The sequence below is a fragment of the Danio rerio genome, chromosome 18 (assembly GCF_052040795.2).
Source record: "Danio rerio strain M-AB ecotype USA chromosome 18, GRCz13ab, whole genome shotgun sequence".
Taxonomy (NCBI): Eukaryota; Metazoa; Chordata; class Actinopteri; order Cypriniformes; family Danionidae; genus Danio; species Danio rerio.
This window is the reverse complement of record NC_141038.1, coordinates 16,830,662-16,857,404: the sequence shown is the minus strand read 5'-3', so window position 1 is coordinate 16,857,404 and position 26,743 is coordinate 16,830,662. Positions and strand designations below refer to the sequence as shown.

The following is a 26,743-nucleotide window of genomic DNA, read 5'->3' as shown; positions in this document are numbered from 1 at the left end:
TAATCACATGGCAGCAACTCAATGCATTTAGGCATGTAGACATGGTCAAGACGATCTGCTGCAGTTCAAACCAAGCATCAAAATGCGGAAGAAAGGTGACTTTAAAAGTGGCATGATTGTTGGTGCCAGATGGGCTGGTCTGAGTATTTCAGGAACTCCTGATCTACTGGGATTTTCACCACAACCATCTCTAGGGTTCACAGAGAATGGTCTGAAAAAGAGAAAATATCCAGTGAGCGGCAGTTCTGAATGCACAACGTCCAACTTTGAGCTGGATGGGCCATACCTTTATGACCCGTCTTCTAATGGCTGCTTCCAGTAGGATAACACATAATGTCATAAAGCATGAATAATCTCAGACTGGTTTCTTGAACATGACAATAAGTTCACTGTACTCAAAAGATCTCCACAGTCACCACATCTCAATTCAAAAGAGCACCTTTGGGATGTGGTGAGACGGGAGATTTGTATCATGGATGTGCAGCTGACAAATCTGCAGAAACTGCATGATGCTATCATGTCAATATGGACCAAAATCTCAGAGGAATATTTCCAGTACCTTGTTGAACCTATGCCACGAAGGATTAAGGCCGTTCTGAAGGCAAAAGGGGGTCCAACCTGATACTAGTAAGGTGTACCTAATAAAGTGGCCTGTGAATGTACATTGTTGGAAAAAAAATTAAATAATGAAAAAGAAAGAACCCAGTCCAAGAGACATGAAACAAGCAGAATTCCTTTATCGAGACGTGTTGGTTAATCTGCAGTCACACAGCGTCTTCACGAAGTCCATGTGTCTGCAAGTCTGAATTGAGACAAAGATTACCTGTCTATAATGTCTCCTTAGGAGGAGGGGAGATGTCCAAACAAAGCATGCAAATGAAGTATTGAAGTCAGCAATATAAACTTTATTACCCCAGCCCTGATCTCATCAACTGCATTTCCCCAGCTCTGATCTCACCAGCATAATAGTAATATACATAATATATATATATATGTGGGAATTACAACAGTTTGCATTTGTGCCTCCCACTCGTTAAGGGACCAAATAGTATGGGGCAATTGACTTTTCAGCCAATATATATTTATATATATATATATATATATATATATATATATATATATATATATATATATATATATATATATATATATATATATATATATATATATATATATATATATATATATGCATATCAAAAAACATACAGATTCTCTATATGGTTAGAAACATGTTTGACTTGACAAAAAGCAAATCTTACTATTATTGCAAAAGCAAAAGTCAGCAACAACAAGGATACAAATATATAATTTGTTTTTATTTACTTTAAAAAGCTCGACAACATACATTTCTTTTATCTCTAATATAATTCACAGGTGGAAACACAGCTCTAAAAAACAACTAATTCACAACTTGCATTTCTGACAGTGGAGGTTTGCGTCTGGCTATCCAGTATGAATCATTTTTTGTGATTCCCTGTCAGGATTTCTGTGCAAAGTCACCTAACTGAGGAGATTGGAATTCAATGATTTTGTGTATAATAACTGCTTAGTTGCCAGACAGGCACATAACACTGTTTGCATCTGTTTATTATAGTAAAACCAATAAAGAGTTATCCAATTAATACATATACTTTAATGGAATGTAGAAGTTGTGAGATTCTAACTAGCTAACAATGTAGCTTTCAAGTGCACAGTTCAAGAAACCAACAATTTGATTCGATAAACAGACGTTATTTTAGAAACCCTTCAACATATTTGAACACATTTACACACTCATTGTAGATTCTTATTTAAGGCTTAAATCATATGACTCTGCATCTGAACTGATAGAGAATGGAGCGTAAACAAATCAAACACCTGACTACCTTAAATGGGCAACAGATTTGTGCTTAGAATACGACAGACAGCCTGTGTATGTGTGTGTGTGTTATTGCCTAAATACTTGTTTTCTCTTGTAAAATAAAATGTAACTATAAATAGCACCATACAGCCATATAAATACACAATAAATTACCATTTATTATCAAAGTTACTGTAACGCCGGGGAGTGACACCAACAACAGAAGGTAGGATCCACATGCAGGTTTATTTGAATAGTCAGGCAAGCAGTGGTCAATACCGGCAAACAGATGTATGAGGGCAATCCAGAGTCGCAGTCCAATACAGGCTAGAGGTCAGAAAGGCAGGCGGCAGGCAAAGACAAAGAGGCTAACAAGGCTAACGGTCGGTACACAAGATAACAAGGCAGGGAAACCGCGTTGTAATGTCACCTTACAGATAAACAAGACTCGGCAACGTGTGTGGAACAAAGGGGTATAAATAGTCCAAACAATAATTGTGTGAGTGGCTTCAGCTGTGAGAGTGCAATCAGTGTTGATCTGGAACATGACTGGGTGTTGTAGTCAATAACATGGCAGATATGTAGTTCAATGAGTGTGAATGTTTGTGTGTGAATGTTTACCAGCAAAATCTGGTGGTTGCTCGCTGGTGAACATGACAGTTACTACCTTTAATTTTACATTAAGTAAATTACTGTCATTTATTCTCTGCACTACACAATTTCATACAAATTCTACTCATTTTACAGTAAAATACTGGCTACTTTAGGATTATTTAATTTACTGCATCATCTACAGCAAGGGTTAACAGTGTACAATTTAAATAACTGCAACAGAGAAGACATCTAACAATCGATGCCCACCTCCACCCCCCTCCTTTTGGAAGGACATCTGTTTTTCACTCATTCACATGTCCATTGATCCATTCTGGAAATACCTAACCTCTAACCACTCAGTCATTGCTGAGGTGTGCAATTCCTATTTTACTTCACATGCTGCACTCCAGTCTATAAAGACAAAGACACAGCTCTTGTGAGTTTCCTTCTTCTGCCTGTTGTGTCCATTACTTTAAAAAAAAAACATCTGCTGCAGACAAGACATCTAGCTAACTATCTAAGCCCACCACCACCCCCTTCCTCTTGGAAGGACATCTATTTTCATTAATTCATCCACCTATCCAGTTAGGAAATACCAAACAAGACTATTAGTTTGCAGTCATTTCTGAGGTTCATTCATTCATTCATTCATTCATTTTCTTTTTGGCTTAGTCCCTTTATTAATCAGAGGTCGCCACAGTTGAATGAACTGTCAACTTATCCAGCATAAGTTTTATGCAGCTACCTACTGTACTACTGCGTCGCCCATTCCTGAGGTGTGATTTCCATTTCTCCACATGCCCCAGTCTAAACTGCAAAAGACAAAAACAAGACATACAGAGCTCTACTTGCTGGCTATGAATCAAATGTTCTCCAGTGTTCTTTAGATAAATCTTTACTATTCCCTTGTGGGTTTCCTTCTTCTGCTGCACTCCAATCTGCAAAAGACGAAGACAGCACCAACAGAGCCCTACCTGCTGGCTGAGCTCCAGCAATGCACAAGCGGTTCTCCAGCAATTTTTCGATAAATCTCCACCGATGTCTCCTTCTTCTCCCTGTTGTGGTTCCATTACCTAAATAACTGCCACAGAGAGGACATCTAACAATCTATGCCCACCACCACCCCCTTCCTCTTGGAAGGACATCCATCCATGCACCAATCCATTTGTTTTTAAAGGATGATCCTGACCATCAGTTTCCAGTCATTGCTGAGGTGTGTGATTCCTATTTGTCTCCACATGCTGCACTCTAGTCTGTAAAAGTCAAAGACAGTACTAACAGAGCTCTACGTGCTTGCAGAGCTCCAGAAATGCACAAGATGATCGCCAGCATTCTTTTGATAAATCTCCACCTTGCCTTTGTGAGTTTCCTTCTTCTGCCTGTTGTGTGTCGATTACCTGAAAAAGAAACATCTGCCACAGACAAGACATCTAGCTAACTATCTAAAGCTGAGCTCGACTACAGGAGTTTTAGGCAAATTTATTTTCACCTCACGAATTTCTAAGATGAAATCTTGTCGAGGACTTTGATCGACTCCGATTCTCAGCGCAGATTATCTGGTAATGTGAGCCATTTAAAAATAGAATCTCGCACGTGCCCCTGTAAATGGGGTCTAGCGACACTCCTGGTGAGTCTCGTGCTCCTGAGGCTGTTGTGAGTCTTCATTTTCAGCCTGTTGTGTGTTCATTAACTACAGTTTAAATAACTGCCACAAAGAAGATATCTATCTAACAATCTATGCCCACTTCCACCCCCTTCCTCTTAGAAGGACCTCTATTTACCATCAGACCAGCGTTCCATCCATTCATTATTCTTTCCATCCATCCATCAATACAAAAAATAACTAACCAGACCATCAGTTTGCAGTCATCGCTGAGGTGTGACATGCCCCAGTCTAATCTGCAAAAGACAAAAACAAGACTAACAGAGCTCTACTTTCTGGCGGATCTCCAGCAATAAACCAAATGTTCTCCAGTGTTCTTCAGATAAATATTCACCATCTTCAGTTCAGTCTCCCTCTTCGGTCTGTTGTGGTTCCATTACCTGTGTTACATGCCGGCTTAAGCACACAACAAAATGAAGGAAACCCAAACCAATTTGACTACAAACATGCAAAAAGATATTTAAAGGTTACAAATAGACCAAATGATAAAATAAAATAAAGGGCAAAGGGGTAACACAGTAACTAAACTATATGTCTAACATAACATGACGCCCAAAACAACAAATTACATAGGAGCAAAGTTCACATAATTGAAAAAAAATATATGCGGTGATCAAGTCAAAGGAAGTCAAACGAAAAGATGACCCTTCAAAGCAGTCTCCCAAACACATATTGGAAGCTCCTTAAATAAGCCAGAAGATTAGCCGCACCTGCTGCACCATAAGACACCTATTAAGAAAAAGCAAAGACCAGGAAACAGAACGAACCAATCACAAACCCATAACATCTGCAATGTAAATAACAGCCACTTTCTGCTTGTGAGTCTCCCGATTCTGTCTGTTTTGGTTCCATTACCTACAATGTAAATAACTGCCACAAACAAGAACTCTATCTAACAATCTATGCCCACCACCACCCCCTTCCTCTTGGAAGGTCATCCATCCATGCACCTATCCGTGTGTTTCCCTCTTTCTCCACATACTCCATGCCAATCTGTGAAACAGAAAGATATTAGGTCTTTAATTAATCTCAATACATTTCTTTAAAAACTAACTCCATTGTTTAATCAGTTCTACCTGCTTATTAAGCTCTAGGTCTTCAAGTATATCTCCACCTTTACCCTTGTGATTGTCCTTCTACTCAACTTCAACCTGCAAAAGACAAAGAAAGCCCCAACAAAACCCTACAGGCTCCTCGTCTGCCTGCTTGCTCTCTTTCTCTCTCTATTACCTGAAAAAGAAAAACCTGACACAGACAAGGCCTAAGTAACCATCTATACCAACCACCACTCTTGTATCTTGGAAAGACTTCCATCCATGCACCTGTCAATCTGATTTTTGAAAGAAATTCCTGACCATCAATTTCCAGTCATTCCTGAGGTGTGATTCCCATTTCTCCACATGCCCCAGTCTAATCTGCAAAAGACAAAAACAAGACTAACAGAGCTCTACTTGCTGACTGATCTCCAACAATAAACCAAATGTTCTCCAGTGTTCTTCAAATAAATATTCACCATTCCGCTTGTGAGTCTCCCTCTTCTATCTGTTGTGGTTCCATTACCTACAATGTAAATAACAGCCACAGACAAGACATCTAGCAAACAATCTATGCCCACCACCACCCCCTTCTTCGGAAGCGGAAAAAACAAAAAGACAGCTGTGAAACATAACCTGCTTTGTGTTTTTGTAGGAAACACAGTTTAGATCTGTTTAGGGTGTAAGAGTTGAAATATTGCAAATATTCTGATATCTTTGACAATTCAAAACATGAGCTGAAAACAGAGACTGGTAACTTCACAACCCAGCAAGGGGGAATGCGGGAAAAACCAGTTCCTGCTGCATTTGCATCTGAGTATGCTGAAACTCAGCTTCATCCCCCCAACTCACACATATGGTCATTTAATGTTCTAGATTAACCAAACTGACTTTAACTATCATGTTTGATATCATTTGAAATGTCTCAGTGCGATTGGTACAATGGTCTCATTCTCTCAGAAATAGACATAATCAGAACAATAAATATATAACTTCAGGCATCTTTTGAACCACTGTGAAGGGTGTGACTTTTATATACACACACCCCCTTCCTTGAGGGAATTATTGGATTATTTAAGGTAAGGTTTAAGAAAGACTCAGCGCGATTCTGCTTACCTAGATCAGCCCATAACATGGAGCCCAGGCTCCACGTTATGTAAAATTTACACGTTATGTAAAAAGTCAGGAATGCATCTTTTAATCTTGGATTTATCTTTGATAATTTGATGTTTTGTATTGATCGTTTATGAATTGACTGATTGAATTTGGCATAATACATTTACCTGACTAATAAATTATGTTTTGAATTATTCAAACCTCGTGTTATTATCACTGATAAATGTTGTTGTCCATAGCACTACAAGCCACTGTACAGGTTAGTAACGGACTAAAACATGTTAGACGGAGCAGCGTGGCACGCTATACAATGTTTGTAGAGATCCGACTAACAAATTGGCATTTATTCATGTATACTTGGACTGTAAAAGGCCAACTATTTAGAACAACAAAATATTGTTGAAACTACTTTAAATGTGGATATTTAGGCCTTCATCTACAATCTTGATTAAGTAGATAACAGATCTATGGGGACCACATAAAAATCTCCTAAATTGAGTAAGTAGGGTTCTGCCTTTTTAGGAGAGTGGTTAATCGCCTCTGTTTAATGACCAAGACTGACAAGCTTGTATTAAGAGATTGTATACCCGGCCGGTGCAAGACTCGAGATGCTATCGGAATCTGAGTAAATGAGAATAAGGTATAATAACAAATCAAAAGAATATTCAATCATAATCTAAAATAATGTGAAAGGAAACAAAATAATCTTCTCAATGTTTTATAATTGGAGTCAGATAAAACGAGGATAAATATATTAATATTCTAAACCACCTCATACTAAAATTGGAGTCAGATATGAGTTAAGTTTAATATAAATCAACATTGTGCACTGGAAAGACCGAACATGCAGTGAACCTTCATCCACCATTGGATACCGTCATTGAACCAACTGGCTGGACCCTACAAGGGTAAGAGGTGTGTGAGTTATTGCAGTCTATCACTGAATGTGTCAGGAATATCAAAACAAAAACCAACTAAGCTCCGCTCCTTTAGCGCCACTCAAATAGCTTGATCCACGCTGGCATTTCTCCCCTTGGGTTTTAGGTTATAAAAAGGGTAAAAGTTCCACCACCCTGTCCAAACTTTAAGGAAACCAGGTATCAGATTTGCAAAATCCATATGCACAGCGCTTTGGCTTGTTTCCCTCGGTCGAAAGCTTGACAAAGCTCCAGCGTATAGCTACGATTGCTAAGCCACAATTGTGGGTGGCGGTTTTTGGGTGTGGTTTAGCGAAGGGTCAATTAAGCCTCTATACCAACCACTACTCTTGTACCTTGGAAGGACATTCATCCATGCACCCGTTGATCTGATTTTTATATCAATTTTTTTCCATCAATTTCCAGTCATTCCTGAGGTGTGATTCCCATTTCTCCACATGCCCCAGTCTAATCTGCAAAAGAGAAAAACAAGACTAACAGAGCTCTATTGGCTGACTGATCTCCAGCAATAAACCAAATGTTCTCCAGTGTTCTTCAGATAAATATTCACCATTCCGCTTGTGAGTCTCCCTCTTCTGTTTGCTGTGGTTCCATTACCTACAATGTAAATAACAGCCATAGAGAACACATCTAACAATCTATGCCCACCACCACCCCCTTCCTCTTGGAAGGACATCTATTTTTTCATTCATTCATCCAAACATCCATTTAGGAAAGACCTGACCAGATCATCAGGTTGCAGTCATTTCTGAGGTGTGATTCCCATTTCTCCACATGCCCCAGTTTAATCTGCAAAGACAAAAAACAAGACTAAAAGAGCTCTACTTGCTGGCTGATCTCCAGCAATATACCAGATGTTCTCCAGTGTTCTTCAGATAAATATTCACCATTCCGCTTGTGAGTCTCCCTCTTCTTTCTGTTGTGGTTCCATTACCTACAATGTAAATAACTGCCACAGACAAGACATCTAACAATTTACAGTATGCCCACCACTACCCCTTCCTCTTGGAAGGACATCCATCCATGCACCAATTCGTATGTTTCCCTGTTTCTTCACATGCTCCATGCCAATCTGCCAAAAAGAAAGATATCAAGTATTTACTTAATCTCAATACATTTCTTTGAAAACTAAACTTATTGTACAATCAGTTCTACCTGCTTCCTGAGCTCCAGGTCTTCAAGTATGTCTCCACCTTTCCCCTTGTGAGTCTTCTTCTGCTCCACTTCAACCTGCAAAAGAAAAAGACAGCCCCAACTAAACCCTACCGGCTCCTCTTCTGCCTGCTCTATCTCCATTACCTGAAAAAGAAAAACCTGACACAGACAAGACTAATTTAACCATCTATACCAACCACCAATCTTGTATCTTGGAAGGTCATCCATCCATGCACCTGTTGATCTGATTTTTAAAACAAATTCCTGGCCATCAATTTCCAGTCATTCCTGAGGTATGATTTCCATTTCTCCACATGCCCCAGTCTAATCTGCAAAGATGTACTCCAGTCTTCTTCAAATAAATATTCACCATTCCGCTTGTGAGTCTCCCTCTTCTATCTGTTGTGGTTCCATTACCTACAATGTAAATAACAGCCACAAACAAGACATCTAACAATCTATGCCCACCACCACCCCCTTTCCTCCTGGAAGGACATCCAATTGGTGTGTTTCCCTGTTTCCTTTGGCCAATCTGCCAAAGAGAAAGATATCAAATATTTAAAAATTCCTAATACATTTCTTTGGACTCTAACTCCATTGTTTAGTCTGTTCAATCAGTTCTACCTGCTTCCTGAGCTCCAGGTCTTCAAGTATATCGCTACCATTCCCCTTGAGAATCTCCTTCTTCTGCTCTCTCTTCATTACCTGAAAAACCAAAACCTGACAAAGACAAGGCCTAATTGACCATTTATACCAACCACAACTCTTGTTCTCTAGTGTTTACCAGATAAATATTCACCATTCCGCTTGTGAGTCTCCCTCTTCTGTCTGTTGTGGTTCCATTGTCTACAATGTAAATAACTGGCACAAACAAGACATCTAGCGAACAGTCTATGCCCACCGCCACCCCCTTCCTCTTGGAAGGACATCCATCCATGCACCCATCCGTGTGTTTTCCCTGTTACATGCCAATCTGCCAAAGAGAAAGAAATCAAGTATTTAATTATTCTTAACACACTTTTTTGGAATCTAACTCCATTATTCAGTCTGTTCAAGCAGTTCTACCTGCTTCCTAAACTCCAGGTCTTCAAATATATCTCACTGTAATCTATGCCCAGCACCACCACTTCCTCTTGGAAGGGCATCCATCCATGCACCCATTCGTGTGTTTCCCTGTTTCTCCACATGCTGCATGCCAATCTGCCAAAGAGAAAGATATTAAGTATTTAATTATACGTAATACGCTTTTTTGGAAACTAACTCCATTTTTCAGTCAGTCCAATCAGTTCCACCTGCTTCCTGAGATCCAGGTCTTTAAGTATATCTCCACCTTTCCCCTTGTGAGTCCCCTTATTCTGCTACCTCTCCATTATCTGAAAAAGAAAAACCTGACACAGACATGGCCACATTAACCATCCATACTCACCACCACACTTGTATGTTGGTAAGACATCCATCAATTCACCCTTTAATCTGACTTTTAAAAATAAATTGCTGACCATCCAGTCATTGCTGAGGTGTGTGATTCCCTTTTTCTTTATGTGGTGCATTTTATTCTGCAAAATACAATAGAAAGTTGTCAAGTCATTAATTAATGTTAATACACTTTTTTGGAAACTAAATCCATTGTTCAATCTGTTTAAGCAGTTCTACCTGCTTCCTGAGCTCCAGGTCTTCTAGTATGTCTTCACCTTTCATCTTGTGAGTCTCCTTCTGCTCCACTTCAACCTGCAAAAGAAAGAAAGCCCTTACTAGACCCTACCGGCTCCTCTTCTGCCTGCTCTATCTCCATTACCTGAAAAAGAAAAACCTGACACAGACAAGGCCTATTTAAAGAGCCCATAGTATGTGTTTTTGAAAATGCCCTTTCATGTAGTAACACAGCTCTAAGTGAAGTGAAATATCCAGCTAAGGCTTAAATCTGCAAGTGTAGAGTGTTTAAAACTGTTGATTCATCTATAAAAGAGTCGACTCATAGTGCTTCAAACGAGTCATCTTGATAACGAGTCATTAGGTGTTTCGCCATGACATACTAACGAAACCAAGTTATTCACGCGCACGTGCAAACCCGGGAGATTTGAAACCTGCAGCCCCGCCCTCTAACACAGAAACCCACACACACACAAACATGCCGGTCGATTGAAGTCACACTGCAGATGGATATTATTGAGTCTCTACCCAGAGATGAAACCTCAGCATTATAACCCTTGTGCAGTTGGTAACTACTGGAAACTTCTGGAAACTACATGCTACAAAGAATACTTCAATACTTCAGCTGTTTGTTAATGGAAGGATCAGTAAAGAGTGCTGATGGACATGTCAGGACATGGATCAATTTCTTCCTCCATTTCTCAAGTGTAAGTACGTGCAATTAAAGTTGTTGCCTCATTTACTCTAGCTTGCAAATGCATTTAGTTGTGATCTGTTACTTATAACCGCGTGTACAGTATCAGGTTAACTCGCTATATTCTCATATCGCGTGCAAAGCCACGTTAAAAATGCGACGCGTGCCGCTTTGTTTACGTTCCGTAGAGGAGGGTAATGTGTGTATGTGTGTGTGCGCGTGCATTGCCGTCCGGAGGAGGGTTGTGTGTATGTGTGTGTGTGTGTCTGTGAAAAGAGCAGAGAGAGTGTGACAAGCTAAGAAATCTCCTCGCCAGTTCTTAGACTTTTTGCTCAATAAAATAGTTAGTCTGTATTTTCAAGTCCATCGTCTGTATTTACATTCACCCACTGGCAGCTAAATCCACGCCTTACACTATAGAGCGTGTATGCACTGTGACTACTTTTATATTGTTGATTTGCTGCTGGGGATTTCACTCTGTCTCTGGCTGAAAGCAGTCAGTGTCAACCAATCGCAACAGACTGTCTTTGGTCCAATCAGCGCAGATTAGCTTCGCGCTAAGGAGGGGTTTGGGAACAAATGAATCACTAGACGATTCATACGGGAGTAGCTGGAATAATTAGGTAAAAATAAATGCAGATTATAAGACCATGAAAGTGTTTTTTGACCTTGCATGCATATTAGACTGTTGTTGGAGACACTTACAACCAAAATATGACCCTATTTAATGTATATTATGGGCTCTTTAACCATCTATACCAAACACCCCTCTTGTATCTTGGAAGGACGTTCATCCATGATTTTTCAAATTCCTGACCATCAATTTTCAGTCATTCCTGAGGTGTGATTCCCATTTCTCCACATTCCCCAGTCTAATCTGCAAAAGACAAAAACAAGACTAACAGAGCTCTACTTGCTGACTGTTCTCCAACAATAAACCAAATGTTCTCCAGTGTTCTTCAAATAAATATTCACCATTCCGCTTGTGAGTCTCCCTCTTCTATCTGTTGTGGTTCCATTACCTACAATGTAAATAACAGCCACAGAGAAGACATCTAACAATCTATGCCCACCACCACCCCCTGCTCTTTGAAGGACATCCATCCATGCACCAATGTGTGTGTTTCCCTGTTTCCTTTGGCCAATCTGCCAAAGAGAAAGATATCAAGTATTTAAATATTCCTAATACATTTATTTGGACTCTAACTCCATTGTTCAGTCTGTTCAATCAGTTCTACCTGCTTCCTGAGCTCCAGGTCTTCAATTATATCTCACTGTAATCTATGCCCACCACCACCCCCTTCCTCTTGGAAGGACATCCATCCATGCACCCATTTGTGTGTTTCCCTGTTTCTCCACATCCTCCATGCCAATCTGCCAAAGAGAAAGAAATCAAGTATTTAATTATTCTTAATACACTTTTTTGAAATGTAACTCCATTGTTCATTCTGTTCAATCAGTTGTGCCTGCTTCCTGAGCTCCGGGTCTTTAAGTATATCTCCACCTTTCCCCTTGTGAGTCCCCTTATTCTGCTACCTCTCCATTATCTGAAAAAGAAAAACCTGACACAGACATGGTCACATTAACCATCCATACTCACCACCACACTTGTATGTTGGTAAGACATCCATCAATTTACCCGTTAATCTGACTTTTAAAAATAAAATCCAGTCATTGCTGAGGTGTGTGATTCCCTTTTTCTCCATGTGGTTCATTTTATTCTGCAAAATACAATAGAAAGATGTCAAGTCATTAATTAACATTAATACACTTTTTTTGGGAACTAAATCCATTGTTCAGTCTGTTCAATCAGTTCTACCTGCTTCCTGAGCTCCAGGTCTTCAAGTATATCTCTACCGTTCCCCTTGTGAATCTCCTTCTTCTGCTCTCTCTCCATTACCTGAAAAAGAAAAACCTGACACAGCCAAGGTCTAATTGACCATTTATAACAACCACAACTCTTGTTCTCTAGTGTTTAACAGATAAATATTCACCATTCCTCTTATGAGTCTCCCTCTTCAGTCTGTTGTGGTTCCATTACCTACAATGCAACTTTCACAGACAAGACATCTAGCAAACAATCTATGCCCACCGCAACCCCCTTCCTCTTAGAAGGACATCCATCCATGCACCCATCCGTGTGTTTCCCTGTTTCTCCACATGCTCCATGCCAATCCGCCAAAGAGAAAGATATCAAGTATTTAATTATACATAATACACTTTTTTGGAAACTAACTCCATTATTCAGCCTGTTCAATCAGTTGTACCTGTTACCTGAGCTCCAGGTCTTTAAGTATATCTCCACCTTTCCCCTTGTGAGTCACCTTATTCTGCTACCTCTCCATTATCTGAAAAGGAAAAACCTGACACAGACATGGCAACATTAACCATCCATACTCACCACCACACTTGTATGTTGGTTGTCACTGTACCTTGTGTTCTCACTCTCTCCAGTTCTATGTTACAGATTACCTTCAGTCACCTGCTTTTCTAGTATTCACAGGTCATCGGAGTGATTCGCTCCACCTGTTTCTCATCCCTTTGTTCCTATTTATAACACGTCATTTCCCTTCATGTTTGTCAGTCTGTTATCGTTGGTGTATGTGTATAACGGTCTGTTACTCACCCCATATTTGTGTCCAGGGCTGCCAGTGAACGAGTCTCCCGTTTGTTTCTGGACTGTTTTCCACGGCACTCCCCCGGCACTCACCCGATTGGGTTTTTTGTTCCTTTGCAAAGACTTTCTCCTTAATAAACACTTTGTGTTCTGCACTTGAGTTCACTCCTTCTTCTACCCGTGACAGGAACAGACTGACCAAAGCATGGACTCAGCAGAGGATGTCGACATTTGCCGAGCGCTCGCCCAACAGGGCGCATTACTGGGTCGACAACAAGAGGAGATCGCTGCCTCCCACCAAGCTTTTGCGGAGGTGTCCCAACAGCTGGTCGCGCTCGCCGGGCGCCTCGATTAGCTACAGCTCGCTCTCCCGAACCCTCCAGCGGCTTCCCCGGATCCCCCGGCGAACCCCACGCCGGAAGAGAGGATAACTACTCCACGACAGGCTGAACCCCGGCTTAATCCACCCGCCGCTTACTCTGGTGAGCCCGATTCCTGTCGATCGTTTCTTTCCCAGTGCTCCCTCACATTCTCGCTCCAGCCATCTTGTTTTCCCACAGAGACTTCCAAGGTGGCTTTCACGATAACTCTCCTGATCGGCCGGGCCAAAGAATGGGGAACGGCTATGTGGGACAACAAAGATGCGTGCTGTAATTCCTTCAAGGCCTTCTCTGACAAACTGAAGAAGGTATTCGACCGCTCCCCGCTGCAGACCGAAGCAGCGAGGGCGCTAACGGCGCTTTAACAAGCGGAGCGTTCGGTGGCGGATTACTCCATCGAGTTCCGTACCCTGGCGGCGAGCAGCGGTTGGAATGCCAAAGCCCAATGGGACCACTTTCTTCACGGCCTGGCAGAGTATATCAAGGACGAGATCTTCTCGCTCGAGCTGCCATCCACTCTCGACGGACTCGTCGATCTCGCCATCCGGGTCGACAACCGAATCACTCTCAGAGCGCGTCATCGCAGAGGCGGAGTCGAAGAGTTTTCTCCAAGGAACACCGGGGCGCTTGAGGTGGTCATGCCACAGCAGTCGGGGTTCTCGGAGGAGGAGCCGATGCAGATCGGAAGAGCCCGCTTGTCAGCGACGGAGCGTCGCTTCCGCATTTCCAAACGTCTCTGCCTCTACTGCGGGGAGGCGGGGCATCAGGTGGCCTCTTGCCCTATCAGAGAGCGGCGTAAGCCTGCGAAGGGCAGTTTGACGGTGAGTGCCACAAATATACGTGCACTGTCTGGTGGCCGGGCGTCTCTCCAAGCCTGGATACATGTTAAGAGTTCCATTAAACAGGTGTCTGCTTTAATCGATTCAGGAGCTGAAGGGGACTTTATGGACTTAGACTTAGCCAAGCGGCTGGGTGTTTCTATGATCGTCCTGGACAACCCCATTTCAGCCAAAACACTTTGCGGCTCTCACCTGGCTGATATCACCAACTGCACCATTCCCCTCACTCTTACACTTTCAGGCAATCACGTGGAGCAGTTACAGTTTCTCCTCATTCACTCTCCCACTGCTCCCCTTGTTTTGGGTCACACATGGCTAGTTAAGCACAATCCACAGATTGATTGGACTCTTAGCTCTGTATCCTCTTGGAGTTCCTATTGTTTGTCTCATTGTCTTGGCTCTGCTTGTTCTCCCCTTTCTTCTCTTTCTATGTTGCAGGAGGAAGTGAACCTAACTGGCGTACCTGTCGTTTACCATGATCTGAGAGCTGTGTTCAGTAAGTCCCGGGCTTCATCTCTCCCTCCGCACCGCCCGTACGACTGTGCTATTGATCTGTTACCTGGCACTTCTCCACCTAGGGGGCGTTTATACTCTCTGTCTAAACCTGAGAGGGAGGCCATGGAGAAGTACATCCATGATTCTCTAGCAGCAGGTATTATACGTCCCTCTTCCTCTCCAGCTGGGGCGGGGGTTTTTTTTGTGGAGAAGAAGGATGGTTCCTTGCGTCCCTGCATAGATTATCAGGGGCTGAATGACATCACTGTAAAGAATCGTTATCCTTTGCCACTGATGTCATCGGCCTTCGAACTCCTGCAGGGAGCAACCATCTTCACAAAGTTAGACCTCCGCAATGCCTACCACCTAGTTCGGATTAGGCAGGGGGACGAATGGAAGACCGCCTTTAACACCCCTACTGGTCATTTTGAATATCTCGTTATGCCCTTTGGGCTCTCCAATTCACCTGCGGTTTTCCAAGCACTCGTCAATGACGTGCTCAGGGACATGGTAAATCGTTTTGTGTTTGTTTACCTTGATGATATTCTGATTTTTTCCCAGAATGAACGGGAACATGTCCAGCATGTCAGGCGGGTGCTTCAGCGGCTGCTGGAGAATCGTCTCTTCGCCAAGGTGGAGAAGTGTGACTTCCATACACAGTCGGTTTCGTTCCTGGGGTTTGTTCTGTCGCCCGAAGGAGTGCGAATGAATCCTGCCAAAGTGAAAGCAGTTGCAGATTGGCCCACCCAAGACAGTCGCAAGGCGGTCCAGCGATTTCTAGGGTTTGCCAATTTTTACAGGCGGTTCATTCGCAATTTTAGTCAGGTTGCTCCTCTGACTAATCTTACTTCTATCCACAAGCGATTTGAGTGGTCACCCCAGGCTTAGACAGCCTTTTCTGAATTAAAGAGATGTTTCATTTCTGCACCTATTTTAAGTAATCCAGACCCATCTCGTCAGTTTGTGGTGGAGGTGGATGCGTCAGAAGTAGGTGTGGGAGCTATTTTATCCCAACGGTCCTCGTCGGACGGCAGAATACACCCCTGCGCTTACTTTTCCCATCGATTAACACCTTCGGAACGAATTTACGACATCGGGAACAGGGAGTTACTGGCTGTCAGGTTGGCATTGGGTGAGTGGCGTCACAGGTTAGAAAGATCGGGGGTTCCTTTTGTGGTCTGGTCCGACCATAAAAATCTAGAATACATTAGATCAGCCAAACGTCTCAATTCTCGTCAGGCTCGTTGGGCACTATTCTTTGGCCGGTTTGATTTTCATATTTCTTATCGCCCGGGATCTAAGAATGGAAAAGCCGACGCCCTATCACGTCTTGGTGAGGGCGAGGCCAGACCCACCCTTCCAGTTGCTGTCCTGCCACCTGAACGTGTGGTTGCAGGGGTAACTTGGGAGGTAGAGTCTGTAGTCCGTAAGGCTCTTTGTATGATCGCCACGCCCACCAAATGTCCCAGTAATCTGCTATACGTGCCTGAGTCGGTCCGGACCAAGGTTTTACAGTGGGGTCGGAGCTAGCCTGCCACCCAGGAGCAGATCGCACCACGGGGTTAATTAAGCAACGGTTCTGGTGGCCATCGATGGCGCGGGACACTCGTCGGTTTATATTGGCTTGTCCGGTCTGTGCAGTAGCTAAAGGCTCGAATCGACCCCCAGCAGGGCTTCTCCGGCCACTGCCCATCCCTTCGCAAAACTGGTCACACATAGCGATGGACTTTGACACTGGGTTAACCCCATCCAGTGGCAATTCAGTAGTCCTCACTGTGGTGGACAGATTTTGAAGGCGGCACACTTTGTACCCCTCCCCAAATTACCTTCAGCGAGGGAGACAGCAGCCATTGTCTTGGACCACGTCTTCCGTATTCATGGCCTCCAGGTTGACGTGGTTTCATACAGGGGTCCCCAATTTGTGTCAAAATTTTGGGCATAATTCTGCCGACAGCTGGGGGCGACCGCTAGCCTTTCTTCAGGGTACCACCCACAGACTAACGGCCAGGCCGAGCGAGCTAATCAGGAACTGGAGAGGGTCCTGCGTTGTGTTGCGTCCGAGGAACCGTCGTCTTGGTCTTCCAGATTAACCATGGTCGAATATGCGCATAACTCCTTCCCGGTCTCGTCTACGGGTTTGTCTCCCTTCCAGTGCTGCTTAGGCTACCAACCCCCTCTATTCCCTTCTCAAGAACCAGATGCCATTGTTCCCTCTGCCCAGGCATTCATTCAGAGATGTCTCCAAACATGAAGGCTTGCCAGGAAAGCCCTTATCCGGACTGGCGACAGAAACAAGGCATCTGCGGATCGCCACTGTTCCGTACCCCCTCTTTACGTGTGTGGTCAGAAAGTCTGGTTGTCCTCTAAGGATATTCCTCTCAGACTTCCCTCACGTAAATTGGGACCTAAATTCATTGGACCTTTCACCATCGTCAAGGTCCTTAGTCCAGTGTCAGTTCGACTCAAATTAAGCCCTCAGTTTAAAAACATTCACCCGGTTTTCCATGTGTCTAAAATTAAGCCCGTTTTTCGCTCCCCCCTACAGCCTTTGACCTCTGTTCCTCCACCTCCCAGACTAGTTGAGGGTACACTCACGTACACAGTGCGCCGGCTGCTGGACGTGAGGAGGAGGGGCAGAGGGTATCAATATCTGGTAGACTGGAAGGGGTATGGCCCGGAGGAGAGGTGTTGGATCCCAGCTCGGGACATTCTGGACCGCTCTCTCATTGATCAGTTTCATCAGACCCATGGTGAGTCTTCAGGGAACGCCAGGGGGCGTTCTTGAGGGAGAGGGTACTGTCACCGTACCTTGTGTTCTCACTCTCTCCAGTTCTATGTTACAGATTACCTTCAGTCACCTGCTTTTCTAGTATTCACAGGTCATCAGAGTGATTCGCTCCACCTGTTTCTCATCCCTTTGTTCCTACTTATAGCACATCATTTCCCTTCATGTTTGTCAGTCTGTTGTCGTTGGTGTGTGTGTATAACGGTCTGTTACTCACCCCATATTTGTGTCCAGGGCTGCCAGTGAACGAGTCTCCCGTTTGTTTCTGTACTGTTTTCCACGGCACTCCCCCGGCACTCACCCGATTGGGTTTTTTGTTCCTTTGCAAAGACTTTCTCCTTAATAAACACTGTGTTCTGCACTTGAGTTCACTCCTTCTTCTACCCGTGACATGGGTAAGACATTGATCAATTCACGCGTTAATCTGATTTTTAAAAATAAATTGCTGACCATCCAATCATTGCTGAGGTGTGTGATTCCCTTTTTCTCCATGTGGTCCATTCCATTCTGCAAAATACAATAGAAAGATGTCAAGTCATTATTTTTATGTTAATACACTTTTTTTGGAAACTAAATCCATTGTTCAATTTGTTCAAGCAGTTCTACCTGCTTCCTGAGCTCCAGGTCTTCAAGTATGTCTCCACGTTTCCCCTTCTGAGTCTCCTTCTGCTCCACTTCAACCTGCAAAAGAAAAAGACAGCCCTAACTAAGCCCTACTGGCTCCTCTTCTGCCTGCTCTATCTCCATTACCTGAAAAAGAAAAACCTGACACAGACAAGGCCTATTTAACAATCTATACCAACCACCAATCTTGTATCTTGGAAGGACGTTCATCCATGCACTTGTTGATCTGATTTTTAAAACAAGTTCCTGACCATCAATTTCCAGTCATTCCTGAGGTGTGATTCCCATTTCTCCACATGCCCCAGTCTAATCTGCAAAAGACAAAAACAAGACTAACAGAGCTCTATTGGCTGGCTGATCTCCAGCATTAAACAAAGTGTTCTCCAGTGTTCTTCAAATAAATATTCACCATTCCGCTTGTGAGTCTCCCTCTTCTATCTGTTGTGGTTCCATTACCTACAATGTAAATAACAGCCACAGAGAAGACATCTAACAATCTATGCCCACCACCACCCCCTTCCTCTTGGAAGGACATCCATCAATGCACCAATTTGTGTGTTTCCCTGTTTCCTTTGACCAATCTGCCAAAGAGAAAGATATCAAGTATTTAAATATTCCTAATACATTTCTTTGGACTCTAACTTCATTGTTCAGTCTGTTCAATCAGTTCTACCTGCTTCCTGAGCTCCAGGTCTTCAAGTATATCTCTACCGTTCCCCTTGTGAATCTCCTTCTTCTGCTCTCTCTCCATTACCTGAAAAACCAAAACCTGACACAGACAAGGCCTAATTGACGATTTATACCAACCACAACTCTTGTTCTCTAGTGTTTAACAGATACATATTCCCCATTCCGCTTGTGAGTCTCCCTCTTCTGTCTGTTGTGGTTCCATTACCTACAATGTAAATAACTGCCGCAGACAAGACATCTAGCGAACAATCTATGCCCACCGCCACCCGCTTCCTCTTGGAAGGACATTCATCCATGCACCCATCTGTGTGTTTCCCTGTTTCTTCACATGCTCCATGCCAATCTGCCAAAGAGAAAGATATCAAGTATTTAATTATTTTTAACACACTTTTTTTGGAAACTACCTTCATTGTTCAGTCTGTTCAAGCAGTTCTACCTGCTTCCAAAACTCCAGGTCTTTAAGTATATCTCCACCTTTCCCCTTGTGAGTCCCCTTATTCTGCTACCTCTCCATTATCTGAAAAAGAAAAACCTGACACAGACATGGCCACATTAACCATCCATACTCACCACCACACTTGTACGTTGGTAAGACATCCATCAATTCACCCGTTAATCTGATTTTTAAAAATAAAATACTGACCATCCAGTCATTGCTGAGGTGTGTGATTCCCTTTTTCTCCATGTGGTCCATTCCAATCTGCAAAATACAATAGAAAGATGTCAAGTCATTAATTATTGTTAATACACTTTTTTTGGAAACTAAATCCATTGTTCAATCTATTCTAGCAGTTCTACCTGCTTCCTGAGCTCCATGTCTTCAAGTATGTCTCCACCTTTCCCCCCTTGTGAGTTCTCCTTCTGATCCACTTCAACCTGCAAAAGAAAAAGACAGCCCCAACTAAACCCTACCGGCTCCTCTTCTGCCTGCTCTATCTCCATTACCTGAAAAAGAAAAACCTGACACAGACAAGGCCTATTTAACAATCTATACCAACCACCACTCTTGTATCTTGGAAGGACCTTCATCCATGCACCTGTTGATCTGATTTTTAAAACGAGTTCCTGACCATCAATTTCCAGTCATTCCTGAGGTGTGATTTCAATTTCTCCACATGTCCCAGTCTAATCTGCAAAAGACAAAAACAAGACTAACAGAGCTCTATTGACTGACTGATCTCCAACAATAAACCAAATGTTCTCCAGTCTTCTTCAAATAAATATTCACCATTCCGCTTGTGAGTCTCCCTTTTCTATCTGTTGTGGTTCCATTACCTACAATGTAAATAACAGCCACAGAGAAGACATCTAACAATCTATGCCCACCACCACCCCCTTCCTCTTGGAAGGACATCCATCCATGCACCAATTTGTGTGTTTCCTTGTTTCCTTTGACCAATCTGCCAAAGAGAAAGATATCAAGTATTTAAATATTCCTAATACATTTGTTTGGACTCTAACTCCATTGTTCAGTCTGTTCAATCAGTTCTACCTGCTTCCTGAGCTTCAGGTCTTTAAGTATATATCTACCGTTCCCCTTGTGAATCTCCTTCTTCTGCTCTCTCTTCATTAACTGAAAAAGAAAAACCTGACAAAGACAAGGCCTAAATGACCATTTATACCAATGACAACTCTTGTTCTCTAGTGTTTAACAGACAAATATTCACCATTCCGCTTGTGAGTCTCCCTCTTCTATCTGTTGTGGTTCCATTACCTACAATGTAAATAACAGCCACAGAGAAGACATCTAACAATCTATGCCCACCACCACCCCCTTCCTCTTGGAAGGACATCCATCCATGTGTTTCCCTTTTTCCTTTGGCCAATCTGCCAAAGAGAAAGATATCAAGCATTTAAATATTCCTAATACATTTCTTTGGACTCTAACTCTATTGTTCAGTCTGTTCAATCAGTTCTACCTGCTTCCTGAGCTCCAGGTTTTCAAGTATATCTCTACCGTTCCCCTTGTGAATCTCCTTCTTCTGCTCTCTCTATTAACTGAAAAAGAAAAACCTGACACAGACAAGGCCTAATTGACCATTTATACCAACCACAACTCTTGTTCTCTAGTGTTTAACAGACAAATATTCACCATTCCGCTTGTGAGTCTCCCTCTTCTGTCTGTTGTGGTTCCATTACCTACAATGTAACTACTACAGACAATACATCTAGCGAACAATCTATGCCCACCGCCACCCTCTTCGTCTTGGAGAGACATCTACCCATGCACCCATCCGTGTGTTTCCCTGTTTCTCCACATGCTCCATGCCAATCTGCCAAAGGTAAAAATATCAAGTATTTAATTATTCTTAATACACTTTTTTGGAAACTAACTCCATTATTCAGCCTGTTCAATCAGTTGTACCTGCTTCCTGAGCTCCAGGTCTATAAGTGTATTTCCACCTTTTCCCTTGTGAGTCCCCTTATTCTGCTACCTCTTCATTATCTGAAAAAGAAAAACCTGACACAGACATGGCCACATTAACCATCCATACTCACCACCACACTTGTATGTTTGTAAGACATCCATCAATTCACCCGTTAGTCTGATTTTTAAAAATAAAATACTGACCATCCAGTCATTGCTGAGGTGTGTGATTCCCTTTTTCTCCATGTGGTCCATTCCATTCTGCAAAATACAATAGAAAGATGTAATTAATCATTAATTAATGTTAAAACATTTTTTTGGGAAACTAAATCCATTGTTCAATCTGTTCTAGCATTTCTACCTGCTTCCTGAGCTCCAGATCTTCAAGTATGTCTCCACCTTTCCTCTTGGGAGTTCTCCTTCTGCTCCACTTCAACCTGCAAAAGAAAAAGACAGCCCCAACTAAACCCTAACGGCTCCTCTTCTGCCTGTTCTATCTCCATTACCAGAAAAAGAAAAACCTGACATAGACAAGGCCTATTTAACAATCTAGACCAACCACCATTCTTGTATCTTGTAAGGACAATCACCCATGCACCTGTTGATCTGATTTTTAAAACAAATTCCTGACCATCAATTTCCAGTCATTCCTGAGGTATGATTTCCTTTTCTCCACATGCCACAGTCTAATCTGCAAAAGACAAAAACAAGACTAACAGAGCTCTATTGACTGACTGATCTCCAGCAATAAACCAAGTGTTCTCCAGTCTTCTTCAATTAAAATTCACCATTCCGCTTGTGAGTCTGTCTGTTGTGGTTCCATTACCTACAATGTAAATATTAGCCATAGGGAAGACATCTAACAATCTATGCCCACCACCACCCCCTTCCTCTTGGAAGGACATCCATCCATGCACCAATTTGTGTGTTTCCTTGTTTCCTTTGACCAATCTGCCAAAGAGAAAGATATCAAGTATTTAAATATTCCTAATACATTTCTTTGGACTCTTACTCCCTTGTTCAGTCTGTTCAATCAGTTCTACCTGCTTCCTGAGCTCCAGGTCTTCAAGTATATCTCACTGTAATCTATGCCCACCACCATCCCCTTCCTCTTGGAAGGACATCCATCCATGCACCCATCCGTGTGTTTCCCTGTTTCTCCACGATCCATGCCAATCTGCCAAAGAGGAAGAAATCAAGTATTTAATTATTCTTAACACACTTTTTTGGAAACTAACTCCATTGTTTAGTCTGTTCAATCAGTTCTACCTGCTTCCTAAACTCCAGGTCTCTAAGTATATCTCCACCTTTCCCCTTGTGAGTCCCCTTATTCTGCTACCTCTCCATTATCCGAAAAAGAAAAACCTGACACAGACATGGCCACATTAACCATCCATACTCACCACCACTCTTGTATCTTTGAAGGACGTTCATCCATGCACCTGTTGATCTGATTTTTACAACAAATTCCTGACCATCAATTTCCAGTCATTCCTGAGGTGTGATTCCCATTTCTCCACATGCCCCAGTCTAATCTGCAAAAGACAAAAACAAGACTAACAGAGTTCTACTTGCTGGCTGATCTCCAACAATAAACCAAATGTTCTCCAGTGTTCTTCAGATAAATATTCACCATTCCGCTTGTGAGTCTCCCTCTTCTATCTGTTGTGGTTCCATTACCTACAATGTAAATAACAGCCACAGAGAAGACATCTAACAATCTATGCCCACCACCACCCCCTTCCTCTTGGAAGGACATCCATCCATGCACCAATTTGTGTGTTTCCCTGTTTCCTTTGACCAATCTGCCAAAGAGAAAGATATCAAGTATTTAAATATTCCTAATACATTTGTTTGGACTCTAACTCCATTGTTCAGTCTGTTCAATCAGTTCTACCTGCTTCCTGAGCTCCAGGTCTTCAAGTATATCTCTACCGTTCCCCTTGTGAATCTCCTTCTTCTGCTCTCTCTCCATTAACTGAAAAAGAAAAACCTGACAAAGACAAGGCCTAAATGACCATTTATACCAATGACAACTCTTGTTCTCTAGTGTTTAACAGACAAATATTCACCATTCCGCTTATGAGTCTCCCTCTTCTGTCTGTTGTGGTTCCATTACCTACAATGTAACTACTACAGACAAGACATCAAGCGAACAATCTATGCCCACCGCAACCCCCTTCCACTTGGAGAGACATCCACCCATGCACCCATCCGTGTGTTTCCCTGTTTCTCCACATGCTCCATGCCAATCTGCCAAAGAGAAAGATATCCAGTATTTAATTATTCTTAATTCACTTTTTTGGAAACTAACTCCATTATTCAGCCTGTTCGATCAGTTGTACCTGCTTCCTGAGCTCCATGTCTTCAAGTATGTCTCCACCTTTCCCCTTGTGAGTCTCTTTCTGCTCCACTTCAACCTGCAAAAGAAAAAGACAGCCCCAACTAAACCCTACCGGCTCCTCTTCTGCCTGCTCTATCTCCATTACCTGAAAAAGAAAAACCTGACACAGACAAGGCCTATTTAACAATCTATACCAACCACCAATCTTGTATCTTGGAAGGACGTTCATCCATGCACCTGTTGATCTGATTTTTAAAACAAGTTCCTGACCATCAATTTCCAGTCATTCCTGAGGTGTGATTTCCTTTTCTCCACATGCCCCAGTCTAATCTGCAAAAAACAAAAACAAGACTAACAGAGCTCTACTTGCTGACTGTTCTCCAACAATAAACCAAATGTTCTCCAGTGTTCTTCAAATAAATATTCACCATTCCGCTTGTGAGTCTCCCTCTTCTATCTGTTGTGGTTCCATTACCTACAATGTAAATAACAGCCACAGAGAAGACATCTAACAATCTATGCCCACCACCACCTCCTTCCTCTTGGAAGGACATCCATCCATGCATCAATTTGTGTGTTTTCCTGTTTCCTTTGGCCAATCTGCCAAAGAGAAAAATATCAAGTATTTAAACATTCCTAATACACTTCTTTGGACTCTAACTCCATTGTTCAGTCTGTTCAATCAGTTCTACCTGCTTCCTGAGCTCCAGGTCTTCAAGTATATCTCTACCGTTCCCCTTGTAAATGTCCTTCTTCTGCTCTCTCTCCATTACCTGAAAAAGAAAAACCTGACACAGACAAGGCCTAATTGACCATTTATACCAACCAAAACTCTTGTTCTCTAGTGTTTAACAGATAAATATTCACCATTCCGCTTGTGAGTCTCCCTCTTCTGTCTGTTGTGGTTCCATTACCTACAATGTAAATAACTGCCACAGACAAGACATCTAGCGAACGGTCTATGCCCACCACCACCCCCTTCCTCTTGGAAGGACATCCATCCATGCACCCATCCATGTGTTTCCCTGTTTCTCCACATGCTCCATGCCAATCTGCCAAAAAGAAAGATATCAAGTATTTAATTATTCTTAACACACTTTTTTGGTAACTAACTTCATTGTTCAGGCTGTTCAAGCAGTTCTACCTGCTTCCAAAACTCCAGGTCTTCAAATATATCTCACTGTAATCTATGCCCACCACCAGCCCCCTCCTCTTGGAAGGACATCCATCCATGCACCCATTCGTGTGTTTCCCTGTTTCCTTTGGCCAATCTGCCAAAGAGAAAGATATCAAGCATTGAAATATTCCAAATACATTTCTTTGGACTCTAACTCCATTGTTTAGTCTGTTCAATCAGTTCTACCTGCTTCCTGAGCTTCAGGTCTTCCAAGTATATCTCTACCGTTCCCCTTGTGAATCTCCTTCTTCTGCTCTTTCTCAATTATCTGAAAAAGAAAAACCTGACACAGACAAGGCCTAATTGACCATTTATACCAACCACAACTCTTTTTCTCTAGTGTTTAACAGATAAATATTCACCATTCCGCTTGTGAGTCTCCCTCTTCTGTCTGTTGTGGTTCCATTACCTACAATGTAAATAACTGCCGCAGACAAGACATCTAGCGAACAGTCTATGCCCACCGCCACCCCCTTCCTCTTGGAAGGACATCCATCCATGCACCCATTCGTGTGTTTCCGTTTCTCCACATGCTCCATGCCAATCTGCCAAAGAGAAAGAAATCAAGTATTTAATTATTCTTAATACACTTATTTGGAAACTAACTCCATTATTCAGTCAGTTCAATCAGTTCTACCTGCTTCCTGAGCTCCAGGTCTTTAAGTATATCTCCACCTTTCCCCTTGTGAGTCCCCTTATTCTGCTACCTCTCCATTATCTGAAAAAGAAAAACCTGACACAGACATGGCCACATTAACCATCCATACTCACCACCACACTTGTATGTTGGTAAGACATCCATCAATTCACCCGTTAATCTGATTTTTAAAAATAAAATACTGACCATCCAGTCATTGCTGAGGTGTGTGATTCCCTTTTTCTCCATGTGGTCCATTCCATTCTGCAAAATACAATAGAAAGATGTCAAGTCATTAATTATTGTTAATACACTTTTTTTGGAAACTAAATCCATTGTTCAATTTATTCTAGCAGTTCTACCTGCTTCCTGAGCTCCATGTCTTCAAGTATGTCTCCACCTTTCCCCCCTTGTGAGTTCTCCTTCTGCTCCACTTCAACCTGCAAAAGAAAAAGACAGCCCCAACTAAACCCTACCGGCTCCTCTTCTGCCTGCTCTATCTCCATTACCTGAAAAAGAAAAACCTGACACAGACAAGGCCTATTTAACAATCTATACCAACCACCACTCTTGTATCTTGGAAGGACCTTCATCCATGCACCTGTTGATCTGATTTTTAAAACGAGTTCCTGACCATCAATTTCCAGTCATTCCTGAGGTGTGATTTCAATTTCTCCACATGCCCCAGTCTAATCTGCAAAAGACAAAAACAAGACTAACAGAGCTCTATTGACTGACTGATCTCCAACAATAAACCAAATGTTCTCCAGTCTTCTTCAAATAAATATTCACCATTCCGCTTGTGAGTCTCCCTTTTCTATCTGTTGTGGTTCCATTACCTAAAATGTAAATAACAGCCACAGAGAAGACATCTAACAATCTATGCCCACCACCACCCCCTTCCTCTTGGAAGGACATCCATCCATGCACCAATTTGTGTGTTTCCCTATTTTCTTTGGCCAATCTGCCAAAGAGAAAGATATCAAGTATTTAAATATTCCTAATACATTTGTTTGGACTCTAACTCCATTGTTCAGTCTGTTCAATCAGTTCTACCTGCTTCCTGAGCTTCAGGTCTTTAAGTATATCTCTACCGTTTCCCT

General features: G+C 42.4%; 1 protein-coding gene and 3 long non-coding RNA genes across 5 annotated transcripts; all 4 read right to left on the bottom strand.

Annotated features, from left to right (window-relative positions):
- Positions 1 to 4,530: 4,530 nt before the first annotated feature.
- LOC147832788 (uncharacterized) lies at positions 4,531 to 7,065 on the bottom strand. The gene is made up of 5 exons (XR_015514826.1): positions 5,611 to 7,065; positions 5,453 to 5,512; positions 5,174 to 5,342; positions 4,953 to 5,090; positions 4,531 to 4,826 (listed from the first exon to the last, which is right to left on the bottom strand). It is a non-coding gene; the product is annotated as an uncharacterized LOC147832788 (long non-coding RNA).
- An 852-nt stretch (positions 7,066 to 7,917) lies between these two features.
- Positions 7,918 to 11,830, bottom strand: LOC147832787 (uncharacterized). Its single transcript, XR_015514825.1, has 10 exons — positions 11,660 to 11,830; positions 9,994 to 11,561; positions 9,840 to 9,896; positions 9,633 to 9,728; positions 9,406 to 9,540; positions 9,140 to 9,313; positions 8,965 to 9,060; positions 8,577 to 8,872; positions 8,341 to 8,499; positions 7,918 to 8,257 (listed from the first exon to the last, which is right to left on the bottom strand). It is a non-coding gene; the product is annotated as an uncharacterized LOC147832787 (long non-coding RNA).
- A 309-nt stretch (positions 11,831 to 12,139) lies between these two features.
- Positions 12,140 to 20,705, bottom strand: LOC147839687 (uncharacterized). The gene is made up of 16 exons (XR_015514822.1): positions 20,607 to 20,705; positions 20,343 to 20,514; positions 20,185 to 20,244; positions 19,913 to 20,074; positions 19,758 to 19,814; positions 19,551 to 19,646; positions 19,265 to 19,457; positions 19,098 to 19,193; positions 18,834 to 19,005; positions 18,676 to 18,756; positions 18,407 to 18,565; positions 18,018 to 18,307; positions 12,952 to 13,047; positions 12,504 to 12,599; positions 12,324 to 12,405; positions 12,140 to 12,246 (listed from the first exon to the last, which is right to left on the bottom strand). It is a non-coding gene; the product is annotated as an uncharacterized LOC147839687 (long non-coding RNA).
- Positions 20,706 to 21,051: 346 nt separating this feature from the next.
- On the bottom strand, positions 21,052 to 26,481 carry LOC147839685 (uncharacterized). Of its 2 annotated transcripts, XM_088651279.1 has the most exons (10): positions 26,003 to 26,481; positions 25,848 to 25,904; positions 25,641 to 25,736; positions 25,366 to 25,548; positions 25,190 to 25,286; positions 25,024 to 25,097; positions 24,097 to 24,156; positions 23,828 to 23,986; positions 23,653 to 23,735; positions 23,380 to 23,460 (listed from the first exon to the last, which is right to left on the bottom strand). In XM_088651279.1, exons 4-10 carry the CDS (start codon positions 25,540 to 25,542, stop codon positions 23,457 to 23,459), a joined length of 654 nt encoding a protein of 217 aa, XP_088507405.1. In that variant the 5' UTR covers positions 25,543 to 25,548; positions 25,641 to 25,736; positions 25,848 to 25,904; positions 26,003 to 26,481; the 3' UTR covers positions 23,380 to 23,456. The 2 variants fall into 2 exon arrangements, 1 of the variants encoding a protein (XP_088507405.1); XR_015514823.1 differs by lacking the exons at positions 23,380 to 23,460; positions 23,653 to 23,735; positions 23,828 to 23,986; ... (5 more) ...; positions 25,848 to 25,904; positions 26,003 to 26,481 and adding exons at positions 21,052 to 21,127; positions 21,207 to 21,387; positions 21,480 to 21,575; positions 21,687 to 21,743; positions 21,844 to 22,003.
- Between the last annotated feature and the right edge of the window lie 262 nt (positions 26,482 to 26,743).

Excerpts from the sequence above, each read along its gene's own strand:
- LOC147839685 (XM_088651279.1), bottom strand. The coding sequence starts at position 25,542 with ATGGAGCATGTGGAGAAACGGAAACACACGAATGGGTGCATGGATGGA. Across the intron at positions 25,098-25,189 it reads ACCTGAAGCTCAGGAAGCAG|ATTGGCCAAAGGAAACAGGG; the intron begins GTAGAACTGATT and ends TCTCTTTGGCAG. Across the intron at positions 23,736-23,827 it reads ACATGGAGCTCAGGAAGCAG|ATTGGCATGGAGCATGTGGA; the intron begins GTACAACTGATC and ends TCTCTTTGGCAG.